Source organism: Cavia porcellus, unplaced genomic scaffold (assembly GCF_034190915.1).
Source record: "Cavia porcellus strain 051 isolate PalLab524CR breed Dunkin Hartley unplaced genomic scaffold, mCavPor4.1 scaffold_25, whole genome shotgun sequence".
Classification (NCBI taxonomy): Eukaryota; Metazoa; Chordata; class Mammalia; order Rodentia; family Caviidae; genus Cavia; species Cavia porcellus.
Window position 1 is genome coordinate 22,193,906 of NW_026947508.1, and position 16,470 is coordinate 22,210,375.

At 36.2% G+C, this 16,470-nt stretch overlaps 1 protein-coding gene across 24 annotated transcripts in view; it reads left to right on the forward strand.

Annotated features, from left to right (window-relative positions):
* Epb41 (erythrocyte membrane protein band 4.1) overlaps positions 1–16,470 on the forward strand; it is a 190,101-nt gene that overhangs the window by 133,698 nt on the left and 39,933 nt on the right. For 13 of the 24 annotated variants that reach the window (XM_013153863.3, XM_013153854.3, XM_063235915.1 and 10 more), the window contains 5 exons: positions 4,330–4,523; positions 8,179–8,235; positions 8,401–8,442; positions 9,382–9,444; positions 14,140–14,316. In XM_013153863.3, coding sequence (XP_013009317.1) covers positions 4,330–4,523; positions 8,179–8,235; positions 8,401–8,442; positions 9,382–9,444; positions 14,140–14,316 — 533 coding nt within the window. The remainder of the gene's footprint in view (positions 1–4,329; positions 4,524–8,178; positions 8,236–8,400; positions 8,443–9,381; positions 9,445–14,139; positions 14,317–16,470) is intronic. The other 11 variants (XM_013153856.3, XM_063235925.1, XM_063235926.1 and 8 more) reach the window with 5 other exon arrangements.

Genomic DNA, 16,470 nt, shown 5'->3' on the forward strand with positions numbered 1-16,470 from the left:
TCCAGGTTTCCACAAATGGCAGGTAGTGAATTATTTTTTAGTTGAGTGCATCAAAGTCTTATAATGGATAACAAATGAATTAGTGAAATTGAAAAGCCAAAGCATCTTTATTTTGGTGTGTAGCACTGGGCGACCCAGGACATTTGCACATGCTATACCATGCTCTACCACAGAGCTACATTCCCAACCTCAAGCCAAAACAACTTCAAAAGAAATCACTGCCTCTGACACTAAGAATATACTAAAAAGCATTGACTTATATACTTTTGGTGGGGGGGTACCAGGGGTCAAACTCTGAATTACATTCTTTAAATGAGTGAATTGTATAATACATGAATCATGTATCTATAAAGTTGTTTTCATAAAAACTAATCACCGTGATATTTCATTATGATCCATAGTTTATAGTCTCTTTATTGAGTAAATTAAAGGGATTTGGCACTCTCCAGGGCTCCCAGGTGATCTTTTCTTTTAATTACTTGCCATGTGTACATAAATTAGCTTTTGCCCAACATAGTTCTGAAATATTAACTCATTACTAGAGAAATATAAGGATGTAAGTGTCAGAAATTATTGATAGAGTTCATAAAATGTATCTATTCAGTATCCCTCCCCACCCATTGTATAGAGTTAGTATCTTCCACTTTCAGAGATGACTAAACTGAAGTTTGTGAGATTAAGCTCCTTGCCTCAGGTCACACTGCTCTGTGTGACTGTGCCTAAGAGAGCTTGCCTTTTCATCATGAAAGCTGTTCATAGTAATGCTGTTACTTCTCTAATCTCTGCCTCTGTGTCTGTCGCTTTTTAGATCTATTCTTTCCCGTATACAGTTGAGATTGCCGAGCTCAAAATGCCAAAGACATAAATCATTTGGCTCCGCAGTATTAGCATTGGATTAAAACCAAATTCAAGTGGCAAAATAACACATGGTGAAAGCACGGGCTATGTTTCTACCATGCCAGGCAGTTGAATTAATTCTTTGTGAGGAGGTGTGAATACTCATGTATAACGATACTTTTGCGCAACTGTGAGCAAAATATTTTGTCACATTGCTCTGTTGTGTTAAGTTTGCTCAGCCATCTGCCATTCTTGCATTGATTGGAATGGAGCACCCATTAATAGCAGGGACTTGCAGGAGGCCACAGGTTTTTTTTTTTTTTGAAAGATACATTGATGGTTCTTGTGTTTCTGCTGTTTTTCTGTGCATCATCTGAGAAGCTTTTTTTCACTGGAGACAGTCACAGAAAAATAAGCCTTTCTTTCCCGGTGTTGTTTGTGTGAAGTAGTTGTGAATTTCAATTTTTAAATCTCTTCCAGTTTAGGGAGTTTTTTTAACTTAATTTTTAGAAGATTTTTTTTATGTTGGTTTTGTTTTATTTTGTTTTGTTTTGAGACAGGGTCCTTCATGTAGTGCAGGCTAGCTTCAGCTTGCTTCTGTAGCCCAGCCTGGCCTCAAACTCACTGTGGTCCTCCTGCCTAGGCCTCCTGAGTACTGGGATTACAGGTGTATGCTATCGTGCCCAGCAGGAGAGTCATTTTTAAAAGGAAAATGTGTAATAAAAAATTATAAAAATTCTCATGAAAAATAATTAAAGTTTTAAAAATCAATATAAGGATAATAATGTTATTAAAAATATTAAATCATGTGGGAACACACTTCCTTCCTAGATAATGTCAGAGAAGTATGGTTTTACTGCAAAGTGCATAGGAAGTTTTTGTTTGTTTTCTTCTGAGACAGGGTCTCACTATGTAGTTCAAGCTGGATTTGAACTCACTCAAACTCACGCCAATCGTCCTGCCTCAGCCTTCCGAGTGCTGGGATTAGAGGTATGTGCCATCATGCCCCGATTAGAAGCTTTTTCCTAACCACTAAAAGAAAGAAGGTAAAAGCTGTAAGTAGTAATCAAGTGTGGTGGCACACACCTTAACCCCAGTTAAGTAAGAGGCAGAGGCAGGAGGATCGCAAGTTCCAGGTTAGCCTAGGCAGTTTAGCAGTGACCTGTTGCTATGGTTTGTATCTAGAGTCCTCCCAAAGCCTCATGCACTCATAAAAGGGCCTTTGGGGAGGTGATTGGATCATGTGCCACTCAACAGTGAATTAGCCCCCTGATGAATTTATAGTAATGATGCTGGTAGTGGAGTGTGGAGGAGGAGCGTCACTGTGGGTAGCATGGAAGGGTCTGTCTCCCTCTCTCCTCCCCTCAACCAGTTGTGGACGGAAACCTCTACAAACTGAGTCAAAATAAACCTTTCCTTTTTTTTTTTTTTTTTTTTTTTTTGGTGCTGGGGATCGAACTCATGGCCTTGTGCTTGCCAGGCAGGCGCTTATGCCACAGGAACCTCTCCTCCTTTAAATTCTGGATATTCGATATTAAGTACTGTATTTCAGCAATGAGTAGGTAACTAGGAGACCTGTCTCAAAATGAAATAGAAAAGATCAAGGATGTGGCTCATATAGCTAGTGCTCCCTAGATTCCATTCCCAGAAAAAAAACAAAGCAAAGCAAAACAAAACAAAACACCACAAAGCAACCATAAGTATTGGTATGGTGACTGTTTCTTTTTCTTTTACTGGAGTTTAAACAGAGCTTTCTGCAAGCTAAACAGGCACTGTACCTCTGAACCGCATTGCCCAACCCTGGGATTTCTTTTTTTTGTTTTGTTTTGCTTTGTTTTTCTCACTATGTAGTTTAGGGTGTAACCCAGACTGACCACAAACTTGAGGTGATCCTTCTGTCTCAGCCTCCTGAGTGCTGGGGTTACAGATGTCTTGAGTCATCACATCTAGCCCTAGGACTACAGTATTTTGAAGCAAACCATCTAAATCTTATATGCTAAATAGTCCAAACCAAAACAGTCAATTCTGTGAGAAGATCAAGCTTTTCTCATCAGTCTGCGTTGTTTATTTTCTCAAAAACAGTCCCTACAGCCTTTCCATACCTCTAGTTCTCTCAGCTTCAGCAACCTTGGTCTCTGTGCACTGTGTGTGGCAGTGCTGTTTCCCTCTCCTCCCCAGTTGTGACAGCCTGTGACTCTAGACGTTGCCACATGTTCTCTGGGGCAAAATCTCTCAATTAAGAACTACTACTCTAAATGTTTTGGGGACCAGGAGCTATAGTACATATTGCTAAGAATCTGAAAAGAGGGTAGGACGGAACTCAAAAGGTATTTATGTTTTATTTTTGGAACCAAAGTCTAAGGATTTTTGAATTCATATTTAGTTGAATGATTTATTATTAAAGAGGTAAATGTCTGGTTCAAAGATTTGCCCTTAGGAACACCAAAAAGTTGTACATCTTATTAGAAGAAATATTTATTAAATTGTTTTATAATCATTCCAGTGAAGCTTGACAGAAGCATCAAACAATTCTTTTTCCCTAGAATATATTTTTAGGCCAGGCATATAGCTCAGTGACACAGTGCCTGCCTGGCAAGTGCAAGGTCCTGAGTTCGATTCCCAGACCAAAAAAAAATTTTTTTTAAAAGAATGTATTTTTAGGTTTCTGAAACCATCTAGAAAAAAAATGAATCTCTATTTCAGAATGGTTCTGTAAAAGAAACCATACTTAGCACTACCTCAGCCCCGTTTTACTCTTCATAGGCTACAGTTGCAGGTTCTTAAAACTAACAGATTACAAGATTAATGAGTTTTCTAAACTGGGTGTGGTAGTGTATGCCATAGTCACAGCATTCTGGGATCACAAATTTAAGTCCAGCCTAGGTAATTTAGCAATTTAGCAAGACCCTGCCTCAAAATAAAAATCAGAAAAAGACTATTTATAAGATAAAAGAAAAAAAGAGAAGAACTGGCAATGTAGCTCATTGTAAAGAATCTGGTTTCAATTTCCAGTATAAAAAATAATAATGACAAAATAATAACAATGGTAATAATGTCTTTTCAGTTTCTTTTTTTCTTTTTCTTACCATGTGGTTCAGACTGGTTTTAAACTCACTATGTAGTCCATGCTGGCCTCAAACTTGTGGCAGTCCTCCTGCCTCAGCCGCCTGAGTGCTGGAATTACAGATGTGCGCCACCATGCCTGACTTATCATTTCTTTTATTACTTTGATCTTTCTTGCTGAATTTAGCATATGGGATGTGATTATTAATATATTTTAAATTAATATATTATAAGGTTACCTTTAGCTATCTTGTTGCCATCAGTTGCCTGGGAGAGGGCTAATAATTTATTTTTTGTTTCTATGTGATGGGCTGTTGGACTTTGTCACATTCATATGTGTCCTGGATTCACAGATTTCTCCTGGTGACCTTGAAGTACTATGCTGCCTCTTGTCTTCATACATTTCTCCATTTTCCCTTTCTTACATAGCAGCAGCTAGTGATTCAGCAGACCGAAGTCCTCGGCCCACCTCTGCACCAGCCATTGCTCAGAGTGAAGTCACAGAAGGCGGTGTCCCAGGAGCACCTGTCCAAAAACCACAGAAAGAAACAGTGAAGGATGAAGTGAAAAAGGAAGAAGAGCCCCCTGAGCAAACTGAACCAGAGTCCACAGAAGCGTGGAAGGTACGTCGTAAGTCTACATGTTTAGCTGATTGACTTGCTGACATACAGGTTTTATTGCTTGACCAGGAAGGTTTTCAAAGCAACTGAGTCTTACGGAATCATAACAAATTTCTTCCTTGTTCTTTCTGCATAAAATAATTGGAATCTCCACATTGCTTGAGAGTCAGCTCTGCTGTTATGATTAAAATATAGTTTTAGGCCAGGTGTAATGGCACATGCCTATAATCCCAGCATTTAGGGAGGCTGAAGGAGAAAGGTCACAAGTTCTAGTCCAGCACGGGCAATTTAGTGACTTGATGAGACTGTCACTAAACCAAACCAAACCAAACAAAAACGATTGAGGATATAGCTTAGCACAAAGGCCCTAAATTCAATCCTCAGGACCACAACAAAAAAATATATATGTATATATAATTTCCTAAGATAAATATATGTACATTTCCAAAGTGTACATGTTATGCAAAATACATTTATGTGGTTTAAACCTTAAATAGCATTACAAAAAGGGAAGCTCCATTACGTAAGAAAGGTTGTGCTGCTGAATTGCTTACGATTCTGAGTTGATTGCACCATAGTCATTGCACTGAGGTTAAAAATCACCAATTTAATTAGCAGATTTCCCAGAAGTAACAGTTATTGGGTTGATCTTTTATATATTTGTAAGCTTCTTAAGCACATTTAAGCAATGATGGAGTTGAGTGCTAGTTCAGGTTTATTAAGCTAAAAGTAAGTCTCACTGTCTTGCCAACAGTAATTATGAAAAGCAGTCATGATAAAAATTATATTTTGTATGTTTAATAAGAAATACAAAACTAAATGTTCTCACCTCAGCATATGGATTAATCCCATTCTTGTATTTACTTATTTTTTTAAAATCCCATTCTTTTAGAACCAAAGCAATAGTTATCTATAGAATAGTGGACAATCTATTTTTTTTCTAAAATCTGTCAAATATGATATACAGTTTTGCTGTCCTTTTAAGACTTATCCAGAGAGGGAAAAGAAAGATTGACTGGATGGTGGAGATTTGCATTTTGGTACCTAGCCAAATGCTTACAAATTAGTGTAAACAATTTTTTTTAACCTAAGACTCTCACATGCTAGGCACGTGCTTTACCGCTGAGTTACCGTATCCCAGTCCTTTTGCTATTGCATTTTGAGACACAGTTTTGCTGAGCGGTCCAGGCTGGCTTCAAATTTGTGATGTTTTTACCTCAGCATCCCAAGAAACTGGGATAACAGGACTGTGCTATCATGCCTGTCTAAACAATATCTTTCTAATATTAGATTACCACTCCATTTTTAATGTTACAATATATCACCTGGCATGTTTGACCTACAGGATAGTGTTAGGTTATTGGAGTTATTAAGATAATCTTCTTGAATGGCTAAGGAATCCTAAGGTTCCTTAGGATTTCTGCTTACTTGTTCTGCTTTTGCTTCTAAAACAGAAACAAGTATTTTCAAAAGTATCTTCCCTTTGTTCTTGTGATCTCACCAGAATAAAGAGAATATTCTCTAGTCTATTCTTTTTATTTAAATATATTTGGGGGGAGTGCTTTTCGCCAATTAATTCTATGTAAATATCTGTTTTGCGATACTTGTGTTGGAATACAACTGAAAGCTACCTCTGATAACCTATCACTGTAATAATAGTGCCAGAATGAAAGTCAAATCTGAGTTGATTTTATTGGTAGCACTTAGGAAGTAATTATGTCATTTACTTGAAACCATATATAATTATACAATATTAAACATTAGTAGTAATTAGCCTTGTAACTGTGTAAATTGTGTCGTCTCACACTGGGTTGGTATAAGATAAAGATTGCTTTTTGTCATTATGACTTATTTGATAAGGTCTGTTCTGTGGGTATGGAAACAATACTGCTTCATCTGCTATGGAGGAGCAAACACAAAGCCATTGCTACTCATCCTTTTTTTTTTTTTAGAGATGTAGTCTGGATATGTGGCCCAGGCTGGCCCCAGCTCCTGGGCTCAAGCCATCCCCCAGGTAGTGGAGACTATAGGCCTGAATCACTGTGCCCAGTTTTTTGAGAATAGCTATTCTCAATTTTCCTGTTGTTGGATTGCTACAGACTCAAAAAGATTCATTATTTTTTAAACAAAGAATTTTAAGCTTTATAAAGTAATTTAAAACTGTTTACTAAGTGTACATAATTATATGAAGACAATTATTCCCATTTTTTTCAGTGTGAACATTTGAGCTCAGACTGTTAAATGCCTTGTCAGTGGCCACACAGCAAGCATGCTGGGATTCAGAGTAGAAGCAGTTCAATTGTTAGTAACCCTGGGTAGTTAAGTGCTATATAGCTGGATGTGCTTGTGATTTGACAATGTTATCAAGTTTGGTGTTGTCTCATTTTTTACATTCAGTTCTAGAGAAAGTAGCACAACAACATTGTACTCCAAAGTAACGCTGCTTAGTATGATTAAAAAGTATATGTCAAAACCACAGGTTGATAAAGTTCTATAAAAAATTTTATGATTGAAAGTGATTGACTTAACCTTTAATAAAAATAATCCTTTTTCTAATTTTGTAATAATCAATGCTTCCTCTTATTAGCCTGTCTAGCTTTTTAATAATTGCTCCATTTTTTGTACCACATAAAATTACTACTATTAATTTCAAGGCTACACAAAGGACCATATGTATTCATTTCCTACTGTTGAGAATAACTTTTACCCTGCTTCAAACATAGGTTCCCACTGTCTAATGAGAAGATTGCAGAGCATTGACTATTGTAACTGAGTCTTGTTTGTGTTATGTATAAGTCAGTCCTGGAAGTAATTGCATGTGTCAGTTATAATTTGGATGAAGTTTATTTTGATGTTTTATTGTGTAATAAGTCAAAGAGTAAACTGCCTCCTTAAATATATTGATCAACTAACAAAATTCTGTGTATTTGTTTGGTATCACATATGGTTTACTACATGTGTGTTTTAGCTCTAAAAATTATCTTTATTTCTGCCATGTATATTAACATTAATATCTTCATTTATAAATTTGTTTTTAAATGTTATTTAAAGTACTTTCAGATCTTACTAAAAAAGGCAAAACAAAACATATACCTATAATATTAAATAAGCCTTTTTAATTTTAGTGAATTTCTTTTTTTTTTTTTTTTTTGTCTTTTTCCTTTTTATCGGTACCAGGGATCGAACTCACAACTGCCTGCTTGCAAGGCAGGCGCTTATGCCGCTGAGCTAAATCCCCAGCCCCTAATTTTAGTGAATTTCTTAATGAGTAAATATAAAAATATTTTCATCAATAGAATGATTACCTTAATTTTATTTTTGTTACTATTATTATTTTTTTGGTACTGGGGATCAAACTCATGACTTTGTGCTTGCAAGGCAGGCATTTATGCCACTGAGCTAAATCCCCAGCCCTTTAATTTTATTTTTAATAATTGGTTTGCTATATTATGTCTTCATCCTTGAAAATGTGATAGTAACTAACACATTGCCACCGGGAGTAATGTCCTTGCCTGTACCACCCTCCGTAAGACTGCATTGTAGTTACCTATTGACCCATTTGACAACCAGCCTAATGATGCAGCTTATTTGGAAACAGTGCTGTTCACAGAAACCTATTAACCTAAAATGTTTTTACCACTTTGTTTCTTAAATGTAGGTGGAAAAAACCCACATCGAGGTCACAGTACCCACCTCAAATGGTGACCAAACTCAGGTTTGTGCCAACAGGCCACGTGTTCCTTTTTCCCTCCACCCCCTCAGTTTGTTTTTTCTTTTTCCTTGGCCCCCTCCCTTAAAAATAAAATAAAATGAAGGTTCAAACGGGCTTCAATGAACCAATATTTTATCATTTTTTTCTTTTTGAATTATGGCAAAACAGAAGCTTGCAGAAAAAACTGAAGATCTGATAAGAATGAGGAAGGTTAGATACTTTTCAGTTTCACAAAACTTCACTGCTGTTTCACCCATGCTGACTTACACTGCATTAAAAAGACAGTGATCCATTCTTTTCATTGATTTCTTTTAATCAGAAATTACTTTTAAAAAGTAGATGCATATGTACCTGCCTACATATGTATGCCAAAGAAATGCTAATCTTGTACTATTGTTGGAAAGGTTTTATTATACTTTTTAGTAGAAAAGTATCTTTTTTAACAAAATGAAATGATGAGGATCAAACTTATTCCTCATATTCAAATTTATAAGAACTTTCACAATGACGTTTGTGAAGTCACTGACAATATTTTATACACATTTATCATAAAAACCATCATAGCAGCAACTCCCAGTGTCGTTAATGAGTTTGATTGCTATGTGCCTCGTTCTTCCCAGCTAGAGAGTGGGATGAATCAGTTCTAATTGGACATATTTATTAGCTGATCAAGTATAAAATGCGCTTGAAACTTTTTCGTAAAAGTATTGGAGATCTACATACTGTAATATTAGCAAATATGAAATACCTTTAGAAGGCTAAACAATGATATTAAAGCATTTCTTCACTCTGATATGTGAGATTTCAAAGGTTTTTAAAGTCATTATTTTAGGGTAACATTCAAACTGTTCAATTTCAAAAATAAACATAAAGCAATGTATTATATAAGAAGCCAGTGAAGCCAGGAGCACTGTCTGTTTAAATAACATCATCACAGTCTTTCATCATTCACAAACAAGGTCATTCATTTTCTAGTAGTACTCAAGTTCTTCATGTCCTTGTGGTTCTGTGGCCATTCCATGTTGGCATTTGCTGCACTGCGGACATTTAATTTCAGATATTTTTGGTTTGCCAATTTGCAGTTTTTCCCGCAAGAACAACATTTTAATTTTTTATGCTTTTCTGTTTTTCCCCCTTTCATTTTCACAGAAAAAGAGAGAGAGACTAGATGGTGAAAACATTTATATCAGACATAGCAATTTAATGTTGGAGGTTTGTATGAACTTGAAGCTTATTTCAGTTGGTTGCCTGGATCTGCTGCATTCTGTACTGATTCCCTTTTCTTCATTCTGTGCTGCATTTGGTTTTGCATGCCACTGCATGAGAGATTTTTAGGTTTAAAGTGCTTTTGCATGTTGGTAAATATGAAGATACGCAACCATCTCCTTCTGATTTTTTTAGTTTTCATCTCTCATTCTATCTTTAAAAAATATATGATTGGGACTACCTCTTCCTCTCATAGCTCTGCTGTTTTACCTATATGCAGAAAGTTCTGCATCACCGCTAGAAGTTCCTGAATTTTCCAAGAATATTTGAATTTTTACATGCTCCTGGAAGCAAATTTCCCCTTTTTTTCTGAGCTGAGAATATAGAAATTTGGTCACAATTTAGAATGGACTTACAATAGTGGAGATAGCAGTAAATTACTGAAGAAAGGTTAGGGCATATGATAAGAAGGAAGAGAGCCTGGTTTTTAACGAATAGTTATCGTAAGTTTAACTATGAAAAAAAGCCTGTGGGAAAGGGATTTTTATTTGGAAGGTGAGAAAATTGAGACCTAGAGAAATTAATTACTTTATGGTCAGAGAGCTGATAAATTGGTAAGTTGGGTTTAAATTAGGAATTATATGACTGTATTAAATTACACTGTTCTTCTTTCAGAAATAGTAACATACTTTCTGCAATAGGAATTTTAAGGTCATTTTCCCATTATATTCAACATTGGTCAAATTTTTTACTTATATTAACCTAGAGATAAAGTATATTTTATCTAGTTTGGGAATCCACATGGGATAGGAAAATGTAAAACTACTTGGAAGATTAGGAAGGTATATGAGGAAAAATTAAAGTGGGACTATTCCATATAGAAAAAACTGAAATTAAGCCAGATGTGGTGGCACATTCCTGTAACCCCAGCACTTGGGAGGCCGAGGCAGGAGGATTGCTGGGACTTTGAGACCAGCATGGGCTCCAAAGTGCATTCAAGGCCAGCCTGAACTGCATAGCAAAATCCTGTCTCAAAAAAGACAAACAAAACAAAAAAACTCATATAGCAATTAATGACCAGATTACTTCATAACTCCATTCAAGGCAGAATCATAAGAAATGAATGTAAATTCTAACATTAGGGATTTAAGTTCATCTTAAAGGAAATATAAATTATAGGAAGACATAGTTCCTACCTTCAGGAAGCTTATAACATGGGAAACTGGGAAGGAGAGAAACAGTAAATATGTAAACAAATAGCAGTAAAGTAGTTACAAGCTGTTATGTAGAAAATAAAGAATGTGCTATTCTAACAAAGAGGATTTACTCTAAGTGAGATGAACAGTGAAGAGTTCCCATTTTAACTGATATCTAAAAGGTGAACACACATTAAATGTGATAAATGTTAAACTGGAACTTTGAAGGAACTTTAAAAACAGACTTTTGGCTTATTATATTGCCACTAGTAATTATTTAGCTTAATCTTATTTTTGGCAATACCTATATTTTGAAGGCCTGCTATTTGTATAGAACTTTGATAAAAGTAGTAAAAATCATGGTCAGTTTTCACTAAACATACCAGGTAGCAGGCACAATACTAAGTGCTTTACATACATTCGTACCATGTAACATGGCTTTTTCCAAATCTTCAAATGTATCAGTAGTAGGAACTAGATCTGTTTTAGTCCAAATCTGAGACTAGACTGAATCATTCCACCCTGAGACATAAGGGAGGATACTGGATGGTGGTTTATCTCCTCTGCTCAGCAGTATAACCACGTCCCAGTTCTGCACATCGCCTCCCTATTCCCTCCTCAGTACTTCTTAACTGGAACCCGCAGTGCCAATCATATATTTGTCATCTGTTCTGAGGTGCGTTATGGCTTCTGAGGCTCACAAAGGCCCCGTGTGTGATGTGTTTTTCCCCCAGCATTTCACTGACAGCCATGAGGAGATTTCTAAATAACTGTGTGTTTGAAAAATTAAACCTACTAACTGCCTTTTGCAAACATTTTATATTTAATGAAGTGTTTGGTTTGATTGTTTCTAAAATCGTAAGATGATGGCATCAAAATTGCCTCACCTCAGCACAGCCAAAGTAATTTGGCTGACCATCATTCTTTATCTGTATTAAAATATGTTCTTCCCCAAAGGAAGTTCTCTCAAGTTATCTGTCACCCAGCAGGGTTTTTTTTTTTTTTTTTTTAATAAGCATCCCTCCTCCCCACCTCCTCTCCCCCACCCTCACTAATGCTTTGTTCTGGCACAAATAAGGTCGAATTCATTTTTAGATCTACCACCTCCTCCTCCCACCTCCCAGAGAGAACCTGTAACAAATGTCTGTGACAAGTTCTATTTGGAACAGGTCCCTTTGAGATCTTAATTTTACTCTGTGCCCCCACAGGTTTCCATCAAAGCCAGCTAAGGAGGATGGAGAAAGCTCCCTCAGAAGCTACTCATTTTATTGAAAATTTTATTTTCACAGATTCCAAGCCAGTCAAAAGCTAGGCAAGAAAAGTAACAAGTCTCCAGTCTATCTTATTAAGATACTAACTCAGAGTTATGATCTTGGCATAGCATCCATCTCTCGCTAATTTTTGTTTTGTTCCAGTCCCACTTTTAATCCTCCCAAGTATGGTAAGCTGTCCCAAACAAGTTGATTTCCAGTCAGAGCTGAGCCCCAGGCCTCACATACCTAGAGGGTCTCAGTTGCTTGGCTCAATACTGAGTCTTTGAGTCTATGGTTTTATTTAGCTAATAAATGTGGGGTTTTTTGCTTTTAGCTAGAAAAGAAGCACAAACTACTACTTACCTTAGTGAAGCTTTTTATTCATAAAATAGACTCACATTTTGTCACAGCAAGCAAAAACTACTATTGTGAGGGAGCTACTGTGGCCTTTTTTTTTTTTGTCTTTTTCCTTTTTATCAGTATCGGGGATCGAACTCACTCGAACTCACGACTGCGTTGCTTGCAAGGCAGACGCTTACGCCGCTGGGCTAAATCCCCAGCCTACTGTGGCCTTCTTTGATTAGCTTTCTCTTTGACTGATGCCCATCAAGTGTAGATGGGTCAGTCTCGCAAAAATAGAGGTGAGAATAGTACATGAATTTTTTAAATAAATATCTCCAGAATCAATGTTACGTGTCTCACTGATTCTTTTTCCTGTGCTGTTTTCCCTTTGATGTTACTCTTGAAAAAAATTTATTTAATAGGAGCCTATGTTGCCCTTAAAAAAATTTAAACAAATTTTGATTTAAATGAATTCTAGCTGGGGATTTAGCTCAGTGGCATAAGCACCTGCCTGGCAAGTGCAATCCTCAGTACAAAAAATAAAAAATTGAATTCTATTTTTCCCCAAAGTGAAAATGTTTCCCACAGAGCCAAAAAAGAAAGACTAATCCTAAAAATTAACATTTAATATTAGGAGATACATTTGGCATTTTGCTTTTCTTGAACACAGAGCTTCCTTGATATACGACAAACAGAATTTTTTTCACTCATCAAGTGATGAGCTCTAATAGTATGATCTTCAAACTTTTAAGGTTTTTTGAAGCACAATTGAACAAAGACCATTGTATTTTTGTCTTCAAGTTATATTTACTATACTATTTTTGGTCAAGTGCCCTTTTTGAAAACTATTATATACTATTTGTACATAAATCTGAGTATTTCTGGCTCATGCTTTGTTTACTGTAGTTTTGATCATTTGTTCGTAGTATCCCCTGTTAGTTTGCCTCTTCCTCTGGTTGCCCACTATTTGAACTCTTATTGTCACCCCCCAATCCTTTGAAGGTTACTGGAAATTGCCCCTCCCCTTTCTTAGTGGTAGAGACACTGCTGCTGCTGGGGATATTACCCGGGGTGTTGCACATGCTAGGCAAATATTCAGTCACTGAGTTACTTTCCCTACTCCAGAATGTCTCTATTTTGATTTCTACTAGGATGAAGCAGCTAGAAACCATACAACTTTAAGTTTGTATAAATAATATTGATGGGAAGGGAGTCATTATTATTTTTATTATTATTATTACATTGCATGTCCCTCACTGAGTTTCAGATAGTAACAGTTGACTCTGGAGGTATTAGGAATGTTAGCAAAAAGTTCTTAAGTCAAAAAAAGGGAGTATTATCAAAAAAATCTATTAAAAAGTACAGAGGCAAAAAAGAAAATCTCCAGTAAAAAAAGAGGGGTTAAAAAATAAAGGGGAGTACTTTATTGTTACAACTCACAAAGGTACAGCGGAAGTGGTGGAAGTCGAATTTTCACCATGTCCTTCATTTAATAGTTTGTCTCTTTGTTGCTTTCTCCATCCTACTTGAGTTGAGCCTAAATCAGTTCTTATCAAACGGGGGCTAATTGAATTTTGGGATTACTTGATTGGAATGAGGAGTTGGAGATCTGGTTTTGCATCATATTGGGAAGAACAGTCAAAATTAAGGAGTGAGCTCTCTGGGTTATATAAACTAGAGTTAAGGGGTTGTGATACTTCACGACTTGCAAGAAAAGCATCTTGATTTTTAAAAAGCAGAAGCAAATATACTATGTTGTAGATTTCCAATTTGAATGCAATTTATGGATTAGTAATATCTACCCTGGATGTGGTGTGTTTTCTACCAGTACCCAACCTTTGATGGGTTGCCCTTGCTGTATTTTTTGTCCCTATTATTTATTGTTTTGTACTTTTGTCCTTCAACTATAGGACTTAGACAAAAGTCAAGAGGAGATCAAAAAACATCATGCTAGCATCAGTGAGCTGAAAAAGAATTTCATGGAGTCTGTACCAGAGCCACGCCCCAGCGAATGGGATAAACGATTATCTACTCACTCCCCGTTTCGAACTCTTAACGTCAATGGGCAAGTCCCCACAGGAGAAGGAGTAAGTACTTTGTCCACATGGCTGATTCTGAGAATGAATGGAATAAAGGTTCTTGTGTGTTAATATTCGGTTTCTGAGAAAACAGTATAAAGCTGAAATTGAGCTTTGGCGCTTCAGTAATTCATTGCAATTTAAGGTATTCATAATCAAGCATTTATTTTTCATATCAGGTGCAATCGAATTCAGTTGTGGGAGCCTTTGAGAGTTACTAGTTGATTAGACTCCCCAGAACTGTCTCTAGATCTCATGCTTCTGGCCAGTCTGTGTTTACAAGTTGAGCACATGCCAATAAAACTTTGTTTATATTCAGAATGTACCTTCCAGGACCAGAAAGTTGACTAAATTTAGTAAGGTCAGAATTAGAAAAGGATTATTATTTTTAAAACTTTATTTGAACATTTCTACAACTTAGAAATGCCTGGAATGATACAGTTATGTAATATACCAAGGAGGCCAATAAGCTAGAGAACGTAAAACATCAAGTTAATGATTATATTTCAGTTTTAAAGAAATGACTCATTTAATCTTTATTAGTAACAACAAGATTTTAATATATTGTCTTATGAGATAGATTAAAAGAAGCCAGAAATACCTTTTAGAAGTTATTTCTTCTCTACTATGGTCATTACCTATTTTAGAAATCTTACATCTAAACAAATGAGTCTGTTTAATGAGAATGTCTTTAAAGTTACTTGAAAAGTCAGTGCATGTTAAATGTTTATAGAATTGTGATGACTGAGTGCTTATCATCGTTTTAAATTACGTTCTTACTGACCTTCCTGCCCCCAAATAATAGCAATTCTAGTTAAGAAAGATAAATTAATGTTCCAGTTAAACACCTGGGGTTTAGCAAGCCCCAGTGGTGTGTGCCAATAGTACCAGCTTCAGGAAACTGAGACAAAAGATCACTGTCCAGAACTTCAAGACCAGCCAGAGCCAGGTGTGGGGTCTTAAAACGCCAGCACTCTGGAAGGCTCAGGTGAGAAGACTTGCAAGTTCCAGCCAAGCCTCCTGAGCAACTTAGTGACTTAGCAAGGCCTTGTCTCAAAATGAAAAATTAAAAAAGGGCTGGGAATGTAACTGAGTGCAAAGACTCTGGACTCAATTGACAGTGCCACAAAAAAAAAAAAAAAAAAAAAAAAGACCAACACGGGCAGCATAGTTAGACCCTGTTTCAAAGAACAAACAACAACAACAACAAAAAAAAACTAGTTTTTGATCATTGTTGTTGTTTTAATTTTCAGAGTTCTTTGTAAACTATCAGAATTACTGTTTAGTTTCTGAAACTGGAGGAGGGAATAAACATTGGCCCACAAAGGGCTTTTTTTTGTGTTTTTAAAAATGTGATTAAAATTGGCTAACAGATTGCCAATGCTGAAACATTTTCACAAGTAAAGCTGGAGCATATCTGAAAAATTGGCAGGTTCATAGAATTAACAGGAATGATAGGACATTGGTATTCCCACTCATTGTCCTCTCAGCCTCTGTTCCCTGATATAAATGGAGATGAGTTTTGTGTTCTAAATGTAGAGCACATACCCAAAACTGGGACAATAACCCTGCTTTCTAGTTAAGACCACCACTTTCAGTGTCAGATACATCATTTGGGTATTTTCCTAGGAATAAGAATCATAAAGGTCCAGTATGAGTGTAGCTTGGTTTGACTGAAAGGGTCTGGCTGATCTAAATAAATTATTTTGAATATAGCATTTATTATGTTTGCCTGAGTTTATACGGTAGATAATCTTTAATGTCCTGGCTATTAAAAGTCTAAGTGAGAAAATAACTTATTGCAACCTCATCTAATAACCCCATCTACAAACCAAAACTGCAAATTTTTTAGTTTTTGTTTTTAACTACAAGTCATAAATGATGCTCAATTATTTTTGAAAAAATAACTTCTTCTGCCTTGCATGATGCTGGATAAATTTGTATTGGTCACCATTTCCAGAAAATATCTTAGGTCTTTTAAAGGAAACCTTTCATAAATCATCTCAGACCTAGTTTTGGGAATGGGGAATGGCAGTGTCATTTGTGGGCTTTGAAGAAATGACTTTTTAAAGCCAAGATCCATGAGGAGGACTTAAATAATGGTAACACTATGCTTCTGTGTATTTACCCCTCTTAAGTGAATAACAAGATAAATAAGAAGTG